Here is a 16,215-nt window from a genome sequence, read left to right as displayed (position 1 = left end):
TTGTCTCTGGACAGCTTGGTCTAGTGGTTGGTGACCCTGCACATAGCATGGGTGTTGAAACTAGATGATCATTGTGGTCCTTTTCAACCCAGGCCATTCCATGATTATGAATTTACTACTTCTTGCAAATTCAAGACAAGCACAAGTCTCTGAGCCCTTGGAAAACTTTCTCACATTACTTTCCTTGCAATCCTTCAGCACGTTGTCTTCTAGTAACTGTTCCTCCATCTCAATGTGTGGAATGTACTCACACAAATTCAGAGAGGGCATTCATAACACATTCAGGGCAAATGATGGGCTCCCAAAGGGAACAAACTGTGAAGGTCTTGAAAACCGTGCAAAGACCACAAGAACCCCTTTATCTTAGCAACATGGCTTAGAGTGTAGTGGGGATGGTTTGGTGGTTGGACTTGATTATCTTAGTGGTCTTTTCCATCCTTAATCATTCTGTAATTCTGTGCACAACTATATAGGGTGACATACCCTTCTGCCCTGAAGGAAGGACCTATCGTCAGTCTTGTACTTTCTTAGGAGACCACAGGTGTCATTTCCTGTTCTGTTCTCTGCACCATTTCTTGCCTACAGTGGTTTTACAGTCCTCATGTAACCCTGCAAGACACAATGTTTTATGGACAGTGCTTAGCGATGTTGTTTGTAATGCAATGTGAAATCCTATCAGCTCCACCAGCCCTTAGAAAGTAATTGTTACACGAATGTGGCCCTTTGGTGCTTAAAGAGACAAGGAAATACTCCTCCAGACCACAAAATGAAATATTTTCATGGGAGCTGTAAGAGTTCATGAGGGTTTCACTATTTCCCCTTTACAGCCTCGTAATCTTTACTGGGTTTTAATTATCATGCTGTTTTGAAGCCTGTGCCAGACATAGAAAAAGAAGGTAAATTGCTCCTGTTCCTGCCACGGTTTTGTATCACAGTATCACCACAGTCACCAGCTCATCCTCTCCCAAGTACCTCCTCCCTGCTGGCAACCTCTTGATCAAGGAGAATATAAAGCTGTCTGATCAACAGGTGCTTATACAACTATATGGATGTGCACATGCACGTTCCTATGTGTATATATATCACTATATATACATACATTTACAAAGGGCCAGAGATACTATGGTGTGGGGCCCTTCAACCTCATAAGCTGCTGTGGATGTGATGAGTGCTGATGAGAGACAGTGCTACTGGAAAGATTTCCTGAGCAGTCGTTCTACAAAGTCTCTCTTCTTGCCTTTTATTGGCTGTGCTTTTGTTTTATTAGCACGAGTCATAATTGCAAATTTCTTTTTCAATGTGATACATGGCAATAAAGGAGAGGGCACTCAGAGAGCAGGGGAGAGCTGCCAAGAGGAAATTAGCATTGCAGTAATGTCAGTCCTATTGCTCTTAGGCAACTGGGGAACTTTTTGTAGGGGGAAAGGGAGACACTTTCCTGAGCTGAGCTATGGAGAAGTCACACAAATGAGCGGCGGCCGCTTACACACTGATCCTTATTCTTGGGGATTAATTCCCATAGCAGGAACACACTATGCTGCCCAAGCCTCATTCATCGCTAGACCTCAGCCACAAAGCTGACTGTGCTCTCATTTCAGGGATTTATTACCCTAGGCTTCATTCCCCCCCCGCCCTTTAAATACCCAGTGACCCATATCAATTATATCACAGCAGCAACATGAGCCTCAGGCAAGGCTGGATGTCCACTGGTGCATATGTACATTGCAGGGTATGTTGTGCCCTGAAGAGTTTGTACTCAAAACAGCCGTGATGGATGATAAACTCAAAGGAAGCTGAGATGCAGGGAAGTCAAATGATGCTCTTCAGGCCATGGTCCCTGGGGTATCAGCCCTGTTCTCATTGCTGGGCAAATCCATCTTATCTACCCAAGCTGTACGTGCCCCGTAGTTCACATTTTACCTTTTTTCTTCAAATGGGAAGCGTGCTCAGAAATGAGGCATTTTACTTTATTTTCTGTTCCTTCATTTGCTGATCGAAGCTAACAACTGAGCCAGGAAGAAAAAAAAATGAGGTGGCTGCGGCCAGCATATAATCATTAAATTTGCTTTTGGGTGACCTGTCTGAAATTCATCAGGAGCGATTTATTGGGAAGTTCATTGCATCAGTGTTCATTATTTACTCTGTTAGGCTTAGGCACAGCAGCAATCAGTGGAGAAAATTGGACTGTTAGGGCCTCGGACTCCAGTGTTTGCTATTTCCTCTATGGAATTGCAGCATGAAATAGATTTGGCGCAGACAAATCGCTCTGCTGCTACAATTCAGTGTGCACTTGGCTACCTCCATGGCTCTGAAAATTGGAGAGGCAAAAGCAGGCCTGGGGAAAAGGAAAGAGAAATAAGAAGCAGCCTGAATCGCACCCACTGGTGTTGAGCGCTTCCAAAGCTGTGCCCCATCATCACCATGAAAAGCTGCGCCTGCAAAGTTGGCTGAAGTTGGATCTCAGTGGGATGCACAGTGCCTGCTTTATACCTTGCTTCTCTCCCTGCTCAGGAGCACCTTGGCAGCATTTCAGGTTTCCCCTTTCCCCGTTCATCCAGCTGGGTCCTTTTATTGCCTAGTACTTACCGGTGAATCACCAAGAGAGTTTGCATGGTTTTTTTGTGACTGCAAAGTGCTATCAGAGTGCCAGGGCTCCCTATAAATCTGCTTTGCATGTGGCATGTATTTGGGAGCTGATTGTTTTTGTAATTGAATTGTAAATCAATGTGTTTAAGGCCAGCGTTTGCCGTTAACACTTCTGAGTATTAAATGTTCCCTCTGTCGATACTGGGAAGGTTTTATTAGAATAATAACTGTGGATTGAAAGCTTCAATTCTGGATTTTTTTCACATGTTCAGTTCAGTGTTTGCTGTTCCAGAGCCAGGAGAACTTGGGGAACAATTCACACTGCAGCCACGCAACATCTGAAATGCAGCAACGTAAGACTGGATGTCTAGGGAATATCTCCCACCCTTTTTTGCCACATCAGCCCCTTTGGGCCCTAACAGGCCATCTGGCATCAGCAAATAAATGAGTTCTCCATGATTAGCAGAACTGGGGGCATTTCTCACCTATCTGAACTACTACTATCCCTACCTTGAGCTTTAAGCTTGTGAAGTTGAATGCAATGAAGGCTCTTTAAACATGTTTTTGTACTGTGGCCACTTCAAAATGTTCTTCACTGGGCCAGGCTGACCATGTTGTGGGTTGCCCTTTGTCTTACCCTCATCTGTTCTCATTCCCTGCTTGAATATCAGTCTAGAAGATTTATCTCTCCTTGGTGCATCCAGAAATCCCCCTTCTCACATGAAGAACAGGATCATGTCAGATGAGGCTATGAATAACTGAGCCTGCACACTGAGCTGTTGCTCATTAATCACTCAGAAGAGAAGCCCAGGCATTTAAGGGAACTGTAAAGTCTCTCATCTGCATGATTAGTTCTTTGCCAGCTGATGATAGAAGGACATTCTTTGTACAGCTCTTGTTTTTAATGACTCCTCGAACATCAGTAGGATGCCCCCAAAGCACTGAGCAAATAGAGACAGTCCTTTTTGTCATCCCATCAGGAGAGTCCTTCCCAATTACTGAATGCATAGGTTGGATGGCGGGGACCTTGAGACATCTTTGTGCACACAGCTATCATGGAAGGGTCACCAGTGCTGTGTGCAGAACACGGAGGAAGGGAAGGCTGAATAAGAGGAGCTGAAACACAAAGATGGCAACTCACCTGATGACTTTGAGGGCATCAGCCCCAAATCAAACCCCACACATTCTTGCAGAGTCCCTCAGAGTGAACTGCTACCCACAGAGGTATCAACTGGCTGTCAGCAAATGGTTTCTTCAATGGTTCCTGCCCATCCTAGCCTTCCAGGCGTGCAATAACTAAGCAAGCCAGAAGGCCAGGCTAATATTTTGGGGCTGGGGACAACAAACCTTGACAGGGAAATGACCTACCAACAACCATGGGCAAGCTGAAGCTAAAAAGTGATGGCAGCACCTAGAAACATAGGGGGATGAAGAAGAAGCCGAGGGAAATGCACAGATCTTCAGAACTGGGCACAAATCCACAGCATAAAAATAGATGTTGCTCCCAACAGAAGATGGGCAGATAGTGTTTGGCCATTTGGGTTGGCCATTATAAGCTTTTCATGTGCAGTTTGTTCAATGTAATTGCTGTAGGAAAAACTCAGTTTTTGTCTTAGGTGCTAGGGAAGAAGAATACATCATATCTAAGGAAATATCCTGGTTGGACATGCTGTGCTGGACTAGGGGTGCAACACAGGAAGGGTGACCTTTCCCATCACCCCACACATTTTCTGCATCCACCAAAACTACCTTTACCACCTAGGCATTTTCTAATCTGTTTCTTTTTCTTTTTAATAGCCCCATTCAGGAACAATCTGTCTCTGGCCCAAAATACATAAGACTCATTTCACTCCCATTGCCATCCTCCATGGAGCATGGTCTTAAAGAAGCCGTTTCAACTCGGAGCTCATGAGCCAGCAGCTGGTCCCTGCATCACCAAGCCAAACAGATGGGATGGGGAGGGGACAAGGAGGGAGGACAAGCATGGTTCTGAGGTTTTAATAACCCTTACTCCTGTCTGAATCATCGCAGATCCCAGTGGAAGGGCAGGCATTTTCCAGATGGTAGGAAATAAACTCTGGGAGTCTTCCATGCAGAGAACTCATTAGCCCTGCTGGCACTGCTCCAAGCTCAATGGCAGCCCATCTAAACTTTGTCTGGACCTGCCCTTTTTATATAATCTGTTCCCGTGAAATCTCCAGCCCCCTTTTATAGGGACCAGCTGTCCAGCTAGTTGGAATTTGATTACATTGTTGCCTTTACCTCTTGGAGAGCTTGGAGCTCAGGCAAGTCTCTTTCCTGCAAACATACTGCTCACCAATCCAAGCATCTCAGCTGCCTTCACACCTCCCATCAGCCCACCACTCTTCTAATGTTAACCTGCCTGTGCAATCCGAGGAATAAAGAGGTATTTGGTATTGAATGTACATGCATGTAAATGGATTAAGTCCAGCCACAGCTAATGTTGTTATGCTTTGCACTGGCTGCAGTGATTTTCTCAGTCCCAGCACACGTCCCTATGGGTGTTTCTGCTGTGGTAGGTGCTTATGGATGCAGTAGAGATCTGGCTTAGCTGGCAGCCTGCTCCTCTTTTTGTGGTTGCTGGATGTCAGACTGCCAAAGCTGTCATCTGGAAAAAGAGGTACTCTGCAGTTTTCTCTGTCTAAAACTTCATAGCTTTTCCATAGCACAAAGCTTGCTGGGCTTGTAGATATCTCAAAGCCCTTTTAGTGTCCTTTGAACAAGCCCCACTGAAAGGTAAATGTTTCTGCAACTCAATTGAGTTAAAGGTGTGCCACCTCTCTTGGGGGTGACCCAATTGCCCTCTGCTTTAAAATATGGGAGGCACGATAAGAAAACCTCCATGACAGTTGAAAGAGGTAGCAAAACTGTGCTATTTCACTGCAGCAGTATTTTACAGCCAGAAAGCTCATGAGCCTTGTGCAATATGAAGCTCCATGCAAGTGACGTTTCAGGTTTGCAGAGAGCAGATATTTGTACTGTACATGCTCAGTGTTTGCTCACTGTGTGTTGGCTGATGGTTCACCTGTGCTTGTTGAATGGGGAAGGCAGTGAGAAGCCAGGGAACACTGGTTGGCCAAATGAGGTCAGCCCTCCCATGCTGTTTGCAGTCCAGGGTGTGAATAGAGAGAGGGGAGGGATAGTTGGAACCAACCTAAAAGATCACCAAGTCCAGCTGTCTGACCACTTCAAGGCTAACCAAAAGTTAAAGCATATTATTAAGGGCATAACCCAAATACCTCTTGGCACATCAACCTGACAGACATGGCATATCATCCAGCTTTCTAGGAAGCCTGCTCTCATCAAGCAGCTCCTGCTTGGCTTTGAAGCTCTGGCATCAAAAGAAGCATGGCCAGCAGGGCAAGGGAGGTGATCCTGCCCCTCTACTCTGTGCTGGTGAGGTCTCACCTAGAGTAATGCATCCGGATGTGGAATCTTCAGTACAGGAGAGACATAGACTTGCTGGAGCACATCCAGGGGAGGGCCACAAAAAATGATCCAAGGGATAGAACACTTCCCCAGGCTGAGAGAGCTGTGGCTGATCAGCTTGGAGAAGAGGAGGCTCTGGGGAGACCTGATAGTGACCTTTCAATATCTAAAGGGGAGATGGGAGAAAGAAGGGGACCAACTCCTTAGCAGGGTCCGTTGTAACAGGACATGGGGAAATGTTTTCAAATGAAAACAGGGAAGATTTGGACTGGATATAAAGAAAAATAATAAAGGTGGTGAGACACTGGCAGAGGTTGCCCAGAGGGGTGGTGGATGCCCCATCCCTGGAGGATCACACTGGAGCAGGCTCTGAGCACACTGATCTAGTTATAGGTATCCCTGCTCATTGCAGGAGAGTTGGACTAGCTGACCTTTCAAGGTCCCTTCCAATTCAATCAATTCTATGACCCTATGATTCTAAAAGCCTCCCTGTGCATATCCTGACAGGACTCAGCCTTCCCCTTCAGGATTTTCCATCTTTCCACAAGCTCTCCATCCTGTGCCTTTGCTGCCCTCCTCTGAACACAGCCCCAGCCATGCCCTACCTGGAGAAGAGCCATTGCAGGGCAGCCACTGTGCCCAGAGGGCTCTGGGAGGAGGCACACGGTGCTTAATGGAAAAGGAGTAAATCTCATTAAGGGTTTTAACATTTATGGCTGGCGAGATAATGAAGGAAGGCAATTTGGAGTAGCTTTATTGCAGTTATCATAATGTTTCCCTGAAGCACAGAGATAAAAGTCAGCGGATGGTGTCCATAAGGAGGTTTTATGTCCTTTTTTTTCCTCTCTTTTTTTTAAAAAAAAACAACAATTGAAATCAAAGATGGGTGTCCTTTAATGAACACAGGTGGAGAAGGCAATTATGTGGCAACGAGAAGCTGAATTTCAGGACTGTCAGCTGGCTGCCATGGCCCACATTGGATAGCCACTGCAATCAGCACGAATCCATTGTCTCCCACATTAAATTGTTTTACCATGAGCAGCTGTATTCTCCCCATGGGTCAGAACACAAACGGAGAAGGAGTTGGAACCGTAAGAAAATAGCTGGGTGAGGAGGTTGGCTGAGGAGAGCGCCTCTGAAGCAGACTACAACTCCCAAGATGCTCTGCGGCACGCCTGTCCCCTACGGACGAGCCGCGCGCAGAGAACTACAACTCCCAGCGTGCACCGCTCCAACCGCCGCTTTTCTGATTGGCTGGCTGTCGAGATGGCGCGAATGGGGGGAGAGGGGAAGGCGGTGCTTTTCCCGTCTCCATGACAACGAGAGAGTAAACAAGATGGTGGCGGCCCGGGCTGAGGGCTGAGCTCGATTGCGAAGCGTCGATAACGCAGATTTCTCTGCTTCTCTGCTCATTTCTCACAGTTCATGGCGGGGACCGAGGAGAAGCAAGAAGAGCTGCCCGTTCCTTCTTCTGACCTCCAGCACGACTTTTCCCAGGGGCACTTCGAGGGGTCCGACCTGCAGCACCACCCTCCTCAGCAAGAGGACGAAGAGGAGGAGAAAGAGGATGAACTCAAGGATTTGCATCCCACAGAGGTTCAGCTCAGAGCTTCCCCTGCTCTTTGGGAAGGGGTGTGCCTATAGGGACAGTGTCTTTTCCCTCCTCATCTGTCAGGGTAGTTGTGGGGGGAAAAGTAGAGAGGTAATGAGGGCAAAAGGAAGTGATTTTCATTTCCCCAACAAGAGAAAAGGATGCTTTGGTGCTTCATTTTCTTGTTAGGATCCCTTCCATCCCTACTGTATCCTGGAGAGTTCTATATTGCTCCCTACCTCTCCTTCTATGAAGACAAAGACAAATATAGATTGATTAATTAATCCAGGGAATATGAATTAGCAAATTAAGTCCCTTTCTTGCATATACCCCCAGCCCTGAGGTTAAATAAGCTCCTGGATCTACCTTCTTGGCTGGGCTTTTGTGTCCACTGCTACAACAGTCATGAAAATATCTCTGCAGTCACCATTGCTATAACATATAGGTGTAATAATTTAAATGATTGCCACTGGAAACATTATTTATCCTTGTCTGTAGATAAGAACATATAGGTGCTATGATTTAGATGACTGCCATTGGAAACATTATTTATCCTTGTCTGTAGATAAGGGATCATTGTGTGACTTCTCTTGGCTCATAGGAATTTCACAAGCCATTGGCTTATTTTCTCATTAAATCTACGCAGTGGTTCATTAGTGCCATCTGTCAAGTAGCCTCTTTGGCAAAGAGTGTTCTCTGGAGAGTAGCACTAGCTGCTCATGCTGAACAAATGCAAAGGGCCTCCAATAATGCGTGTATTGGGGTATACAACACAGGGGTTATGTTAATGCTGATTTGCCGAGATGTTAACATCCATAATCAATGTGAGTTTCATGGCTCAACATCTCTGAAAACAGGCTGAGCCTGTAAATCAGAAAGTTAAAAAAAAAATCCCAACAACAACAAAAAAAAAGCTTTGGAAAGATTGACTACGAACCTTTTTCAATGGCTGGAGTTAGCATGTAATGTGTTTCTATTTATTAGTTTTGAGGGCTCTATTCATCCTTCTTCCTAATGTGTAGTGCCTTAACAAAGTGATGGAGCACTTAAAGTAGCATTTGATTGAGGTCTTATATTAAACTGTTCCCAGTTACAGCTCTTAGATTCTATAGATTGGAATTTTGTTTCATAAATCTCCCCTAAATCCATTCCTCTCCCTTTCCCTCCTTCCTGGTGTTTTATAGGAGTGTTTGGAAGGAATGTTGGATGAAGACACTGTGGCTGAGGGTCTCCACAAGCTGGGGCGCTCAGCGCCTGGTACTGAATACGTTTATCTTAATCTGTCACTTTCAGTAAGTATAAGTGAAGAGCATCATTATAAAGTGCTTTTCCACTCAAAGGTTTCTTCTTTGTAACAGCAAATAGTTGGCCTGGTAAAATAATGTTAAGAAATAAAATTGTCTATACGCATCAATTTCCCATATCTGGGACACTTGATAAGACACAACACAGCTTCTACTCACAATTGCCACATCAGGACTGTTCTTTTCACTTAGTTGCAGCAGTAGTAATGTTTTTTCATGCTCCCTTTTCAGGTATGGAAGTGTATCTTCATTCTTTAATCAGCTAGAGAAAGAAAAAGAAGAACATGCTAAACATTTAAGAAAGCTGCGTTCAGTGTCTTCTGGACAGAAAGTTAAAATGGTTGCCTTAAAAATTTCTTGCTGTAGGCATCCTTCTGTGGAGCCTTGCTTCTGTGGCACTATTCCTAGCTGCAGCTGTGTCGTGATTGTGCTCTAAAGTATTCTTTTGACATTGTCTCCATTAATGGCTGGTCTAACATGCTTTCTGCTGTTCTGTTCAGAGATCCAGCTGGAGGGACCTTGGGGGATGTCTTCAGTGTCTTCTGATACTTCACATCTCTTGAGAGAGAAAGGCGAGGTTATACAGTTAGTTATTAAAGTCTCTTTGCTTTATTTTTCCAGGGTCGTGAGTTGAGCAACATTAACATTCTCTCCAGATACGTCCACCTACAGAAGTTGGAACTTTCATATAATAAAATTAATGGTATGTACTAAATACACTAGTAAATTCTTGGATTGTGAAATCATTTAAGATAAGAAATGCAGCGTACCGTGTAGGCTTAATATCACAAACCTTGGTCTACATTTTAATGGCATAACTGTGCTGGCTCTACAGACTGAGGCAATGGCTCGATCTTGTCATGGATGATGTATGGACTGTTCAGAGTGCTGCACCAGCATATGCTTATCAGTGGGAACATGGAGATTATTGTCCAGTTTATTATCCACAACTAAAATGCAAGCAAGCATGTCAGTACAAGATTAAGGTTGAGACTTTGCACATACAAATGTCACAGTGTGTAAAATTATGGCTGGTACAGTTTTGCAAGCCTTGGGCTATCCTTCCTCAAGGTTTTCCATTGCGGACCAAAGAACAAATAGCACACTGTATTTAGAGAGATAACTAATGGAGACTGAAGTAAAACCTGTTATTTTCCGCTCCTTTCCTCTGCCTTGTACCCCCCAACTCATCTTTTTAATTTAACATGAAAACAAATGATCTGTAGTAGCAGCAGATTACAGTTTTGCTTTCAACTTCATTTCAGTTGAGGTGCTGAGTTGTGTCATAGCAGCACTTTGGTAGGGCAGCACTTCTCTGTTTGACAGACAGACTGTTAGTAAAAGCAAGCCTAGGTCTGAGCAGAGCGTGGACTTTTTTGTAGCACTCGTTATTTAGTTATCAGTAATGACTCAAATACTTTTCTCCAGTAATTAATAAGTTAGGACAGAGGTAGTCTCTCTGTTACTTTAAAGAGAATTAGAATACAGAGCTATATTATGGCTCACAGACAAATATGTTTCCTAATGGAGATTTTATGTAGAATTTGAATATTTGTTCTTTGATGTTTAGTAATCATTTTTTTTTTTCTAGTACAAGGCATTAATGTATCAGACTTCTGCATTTCAAACACTGCTTTCTGAATGTGTAATCACGAGCTGATTTTCAGTTGCTATTGAACATAATTATCACATTCTGACATGATGACATCTGCATTTACCTATGCATTCATGTGAAGCATTTGGCATTTGTTTTGTTATTAGATCTTTCTTGTGTCAGTCAGATGCCTTATTTACTAGAACTGAATGCTTCCAACAACGAATTGACTACATATTTTGGTTTTAAGCCACCGAAAAATCTCAAGGTAAGTTGCAAATAGATGCATTTTATAGGTTCAATTCAGAATGTTTTTTTAAATCAACTTTAGACATTGTGTTTGGATGTGTGCAGAAGCCAACTTTTGAGCTTTCCTTGTTCTTCTCTGATACTTCATTTGACGTTTTAGTATATTTACCAAACCTCTGGGTGTTTTACATTGTACGTTTCAGATTTTATTTTCTTACACCTTCAGAACCTCAGCATTCCATGGGAAGGTGTATTTTTAATACGTATGCATAATTGCAGGACCTCTAATGTCATGTTTGTTTGAAAAAACGTAGTTTTGAATTCCTCCTTGTAAAAATGAGCCTTCCTGCTTAGGTTCCAGTACTAATGTTGATGTTCTTCTAATGTCTGTAAAATTGATCACAAGTTTAATATAACAGCCATTTAATTTCACAAGACATCTATAAGTGGTGAAAAAAGAAAACTAATTTTGTCTTCCTTTCTCTTTAGGAAGTAGATTTTTCGCACAATCAAATACCTAAAATGCAAGATTTGTCAGCATACCAGTCATTAACTAAACTCTTGCTGGACTGTATCCTTCATGGAGATTTGAGTGGAAGAAATGTTGCTTGGTTGCCTTATGAACAAATTTTTGCTTCAAGCAGTTCTTTGTATTTTTTCCTTCATGTCATGCTTTTCTTTAGAAGGAAGCTTAAGCATTATAATTCTGATTGTGATACTGATCTGAATTTACTGAGTTTAATGAGTTAAAGCTGTTTGTAGATGTATGTAAAGCTAGCCTGCCAGAGGAACACAGAAAATCTTCAACTTTGCATCATGTTAAACTGAAAATGTGACATGTTACACTGCCTTCACATAGCAGAGCTAATAACCCCACTGTTTTAAAATAAGAGAAGTTAATAGGAAATCAGCCTGGAACACTAAGATCCCTTAAGTGAACAAGTCGTGTGTTATTTAATCTTAGACTTAGCTACTATTACTGAGGGCCTACAGAGGCTCTATGGAGAGCAAGGTTGTTTAGTGCTAGTGAAGAGAATCTTTAAGGGAGAGGAAATTTCCTGGAGTATACCATTGCATACACACACAGAGGCAGAGTATTTTGCTACACAGAATCACAGAATGGCCAGGGTTGGAAGGGACCTCGAGGAGCAGGAATCTCCAGCCCCCCTGCCACAGCACCACCAACCTCCACATTTAATACCAGACCATCCAGTTTGGCCTTGAACACTTCCAGAGACAGGGAAACCGTATGTGCTACAGTGTCACTGGTTCCTATTTCACATGACTAAAAACACTATTGTGGCAGAAATCAGGGAAGTGTGAATCTGCAGATAGAATTTCTTGATTGCTTACTTTTCTAAGGTTGTTCACAGTGCTCTTAGTCTCCGTATAGATTATATATGCTTCTCTGAAAACTCTTCTGGAGCTTCACAGTGACGTGTAGCCTCATCTACAATTGCTTCCTGAAGCCTTGCAACCCTTTCCTCTTTGCTTCATAAGTTGCATCTTGATGTTCTGCTCTCTGAAAAGAAGTCAGCAGGCCGTTTTTTTTTCTCTGTCTCTTGTCCTTAAAGTAGCCCATTACCTAACAGTATTAATACAATGTCTTTTTAATGTGGGAACAGATTAAGGATTTGCAGGGTTTCCAGGTTACCTTATTCACACGTTTTACAAGGTGTGCAGGTGACATAATTCTTGTCAGAAAATGGCATGGAGATGCTATTCCTTTGCAATTCTAATTTTCCATCGTAGTGCAAAAAAATTTATACGTATGACAAAAATGAAAAGGGAAAAAGAACAGATTTTTATATTATAGATCTGAATCAGTATTTCTTCATTTGATTGGAATGCTACAGCATGCTGTCTTCAGTTTCTTCATTTGCACTGATGCCAATGTAATGGAAATAAAAGCTGTTTCATGTGTGCGATTATAATGGGACTCTCAGAAACAGAGGCAAATGAGGACAGAATTTAGAACAGTAAAGTGACACTGTTCCTAACCCACGTCAGGCATTCCTCACGGAAGACATGGCAGACAAAACAAGCTGTTCTTTGTAATCATAAATGGGGAAAAAAAAAAAAATTAATAATAAATATTGTGCAGTCGTGGAAATGTTTGGCATGCATTTCCTTTTTGACAGCAACTAAGCATTTCTTACCATATTTAAAAGAATTCTAATGCAGATGGTAAGGTCATTGTAACTTTCTTTCTGACAGGTGCACATAGAAGCACACCTGACAGGAGTATGAATGAGTTTTCAAGGAGGAAGCTGCCCAAACCAGAGAGGAGACAGCTTGGACGATAATAGCTGACAAGGCATTCTAGTGGGCTGCTAGAAAACTGATTATATTAGTTCTTAGTGCTGAGCAATTTGCTGCCTCATATTGATGCTTATGGCTTAAACCTGTTTGTCTCGAAACAGGCTGGTGCTTGTGTTTACTGGCAGTGAATGATTTGTTGATCTCCTTCATATCGACCTTAATTCTTTGCTCACTAAAGCTTTTCCTCCTTGGTTGAAAGAGGAGCAGTCCCATGCTGTATTTGCATCAGTGAATATCTGTCAGCTATCAGTGCTTGTGCATGCTTCTGGTTTCTTTCCTAAGTGTAGGAAACAGCCAAGTGAGGTCCTTTGAAAAGATAAATCTCAGCTTTCCAGCTCATTTCTTCTCCTCTCCTTTCCTACCTCAGCCTGAGTGCAGAACTTAGAGGTAAAATATAATGAAATCCTCATATAAGATGGTGGCTAAAGAAAAAAAAAAAAACGAAAAACAGAGTAAGGTTATGGTTATTAAAAAGGATTATATTGGCACTGTCTAAGCTTACATTTCATTTAGATTTACAATATCATTCAGAGTTAGAAGAAAAAAATCCAGATAACTTGTCCACTGCCTGATAAGAGTGAGAACTCATCTGTTTTTGCAGGCAGAGTTCATTATCTTGAGTCAATTAAAAAGTGTTTTCTTCTGAGATTGCCTAAAGGCATTTCTCTGTGTCCTGCTTCTTCTGGCTATTTTGCTTGGTTCTGTTGCTTGTTTTTCACATAAATAGTTCCACATTGGACACTTACCCACAAAAAAGGAGAGGAGGGTAAATTAAGTCACTTATTCTGCAGTTCCACAGAAAGTTGTATCATTCAAACAAGGAAGCAGTACGTTTCAGAGCAGGCATGGGCATGAGCAGCTGGAATGTTAAACTCTTTAGCATGAAGCATTTGACATCCAGCTCCCCATACCACAAACTTCAATCCCAGTGAGTAATGTGGCCAGCAACTATTGCTATGAGTTTTGCATCCAGTTATTTTCCTTGAATTCCAAATCCTTTACCAAGTTAATAACATAGAGGAGATAAGAGGACTGGAGAGGTGTCGTAGTCTGACTCACCTTAGTTTGTCACACAACAGACTCACTGCAATCCGTGGCCTTGAGAACTTACCTATCAGAATACTCAATCTGGTAAGAAAGTATTTCTTATTGCTTTGCTGTCAATCTTTATCAATATATTAAGGCCATAATAAAAGTGAAGGTAATTACATAACAAATTTTCAACTCCAACTGTCAGCCCATCCTCACCATGTCCACTAAACCGTGGCCTTTAGTGCCACATCTTCACACTTCTTGAACACCTCCAGTGATGATGGTTCCACCACCCCCCTGGGCAGCCCATTCCAATACTTTACCACTCTTTTTGAGAATTTTTTCCTAATATCCAACTGAACCTCACTTGGTATGACTTCAAGCCATTGTTTCTTGTCCTAACACTGGTTATCTTCAGAGATACATTTCCTCAAAGCTGTGTTTGTGACGGCAGTGAACTAGACACAAGAGAAAAAGGAGGACTGAGCAGCTTGCATTCACTTTTAGAAAACAAGTTTAGTATGCAAATGTAGTGTTATTAAAGAATCTTATTTATCTTTAAGGATTTTGTAATGTGACTGAAAGTCTTACATTGCTAATTTTGCATGAAGATATCAGGGTATCATAGAGTCATCATAAGAATGGCCTGGGTTGAAAAGGACCACAGTGATCATCCAGTTTCAACCCCCTGCTGTGTGCAGGGTCGCCAACCAGCAGACCAGGCTGCCCAGAGCCACATCCAGCCTGGCCTTGAATGCCTGCAGGGAGGGGGCATGCACAGCCTCCTTGGGCAACCTGTTCCAGGGTATATTTGCAATACAACATTTCTAGGGCATATTTTAGATTTTTAGTGGGATTTATCATGTCTGGTTACAGATTTCTGTAGTGTACATCACTGCATCAGAGCTTGTTCTCTGATGCCTCAAAAATCAGTGGAGAGAAATGGACATCTAAAGTACTGCATTATCCTCATCCTCAGTGGATGACATCTCTCTTAATGCAAGATGCATCAGTCCTTGGAAGCATCTCTTGCTCTCTGTTGTTTATAAAGATTGCTGAGAACCCATTGTAGATCTCTATGTGTCAATGCCTACACTTGAATGCATCTGGCCCTTTTTTGAGTCTTGGGTAGGTGTTTATTCCAGTATTCCTCAGTTCCACATCAGTAAAATATACCAATTTCTTCTAAATTATTTCAAGATGCGTAGTAGGGAGGGCTATCAGTATAGAGGCTGCAAAGTACAAGCAAAAACTACTTTTAATGCAATTGCTATAAAAATGCAAGTCCACGTCTTAATAGGTTTTACTTTGTAATAGTACTTTAAAATAGTAATTTAAAACTGAGTATGAAAAAGCTATACATAGAAATATGTTCATATCTGCTACATTAGTGTTAAGCACCTACATAAATATTTTAGGTAAAGCGAATGAATCCTTTATTCAAGTATAGAATTCTTTTTCAATCCTTGTAAAATTTTTAAGATTTTTTAATGTGTGTGCTGTAGTAATTCAAGTAGAAGAGCAGAAGTAAGGTCTGTGTCCATTTCACCTGATTGTCCCTTATACTTTTTTGCTGCTTTGGTACAGGCATTCACATTCATAAGTGGGCAGTTGTATATTTTGAATAATATATTCAAAAATCATTCAGCAGTATATTTTTAATGGATTTATATTTCTATCTAGTGCCTTCAGTGGCAATAATAGTATTTTTTTCTAATTTTTTAGTGGAAAAGATTGGCAAAATCTTGTCTAGGAGTTTTGAAATGAACTATAGGAATACAAAAATCTAAGCTGACAGGAAAATCTTCTCTCTAAATAACTCCTCTCTACTAAATTGCTTAGCCATTGTGTACCTTGATTTCCTCGTCTGTTAAAAGGCCTAATAATAATTCTGTTAGTAATGGTTATCTGCCCTGTAAAGTGCTTTGGAGATCGTGTTAACAGCTAAGGCTTATTAATATGAACACGTTCTTCAGTTTGGGTTCTTACATGCTGATACGATTATTTATCCAACTGCTTCTCTTTTTTAATTAGCAAAGTAGATAGTTGTGAAAATTATGTAAATAGACAGATTTTAACGTAGCGTT

At 42.0% G+C, this 16,215-nt stretch overlaps 1 protein-coding gene across 3 annotated transcripts in view; it reads left to right on the top strand.

The window, feature by feature from the left end:
- Positions 1 to 7,373: 7,373 nt before the first annotated feature.
- LRGUK (leucine rich repeats and guanylate kinase domain containing) overlaps positions 7,374 to 16,215 on the top strand; it is a 52,185-nt gene continuing 43,343 nt past the window's right edge. For all 3 annotated transcript variants that reach the window (XR_007373359.1, XM_048926717.1, XM_048928001.1), the window contains exons 1-6: positions 7,374 to 7,632; positions 8,812 to 8,919; positions 9,553 to 9,634; positions 10,693 to 10,793; positions 11,264 to 11,345; positions 14,103 to 14,227. Coding sequence is in view for 2 of the 3 variants with exons in the window: in XM_048926717.1 (XP_048782674.1) it covers positions 7,462 to 7,632; positions 8,812 to 8,919; positions 9,553 to 9,634; positions 10,693 to 10,793; positions 11,264 to 11,345; positions 14,103 to 14,227 (669 nt within the window). In the remaining variant the exon portion in view is untranslated. The remainder of the gene's footprint in view (positions 7,633 to 8,811; positions 8,920 to 9,552; positions 9,635 to 10,692; positions 10,794 to 11,263; positions 11,346 to 14,102; positions 14,228 to 16,215) is intronic.

This window comes from Lagopus muta, chromosome 1 (genome assembly GCF_023343835.1).
Source record: "Lagopus muta isolate bLagMut1 chromosome 1, bLagMut1 primary, whole genome shotgun sequence".
Classification (NCBI taxonomy): Eukaryota; Metazoa; Chordata; class Aves; order Galliformes; family Phasianidae; genus Lagopus; species Lagopus muta.
Note: the sequence above shows the minus strand (reverse complement) of the source record. Positions and strands in the feature narration are given on the sequence as shown.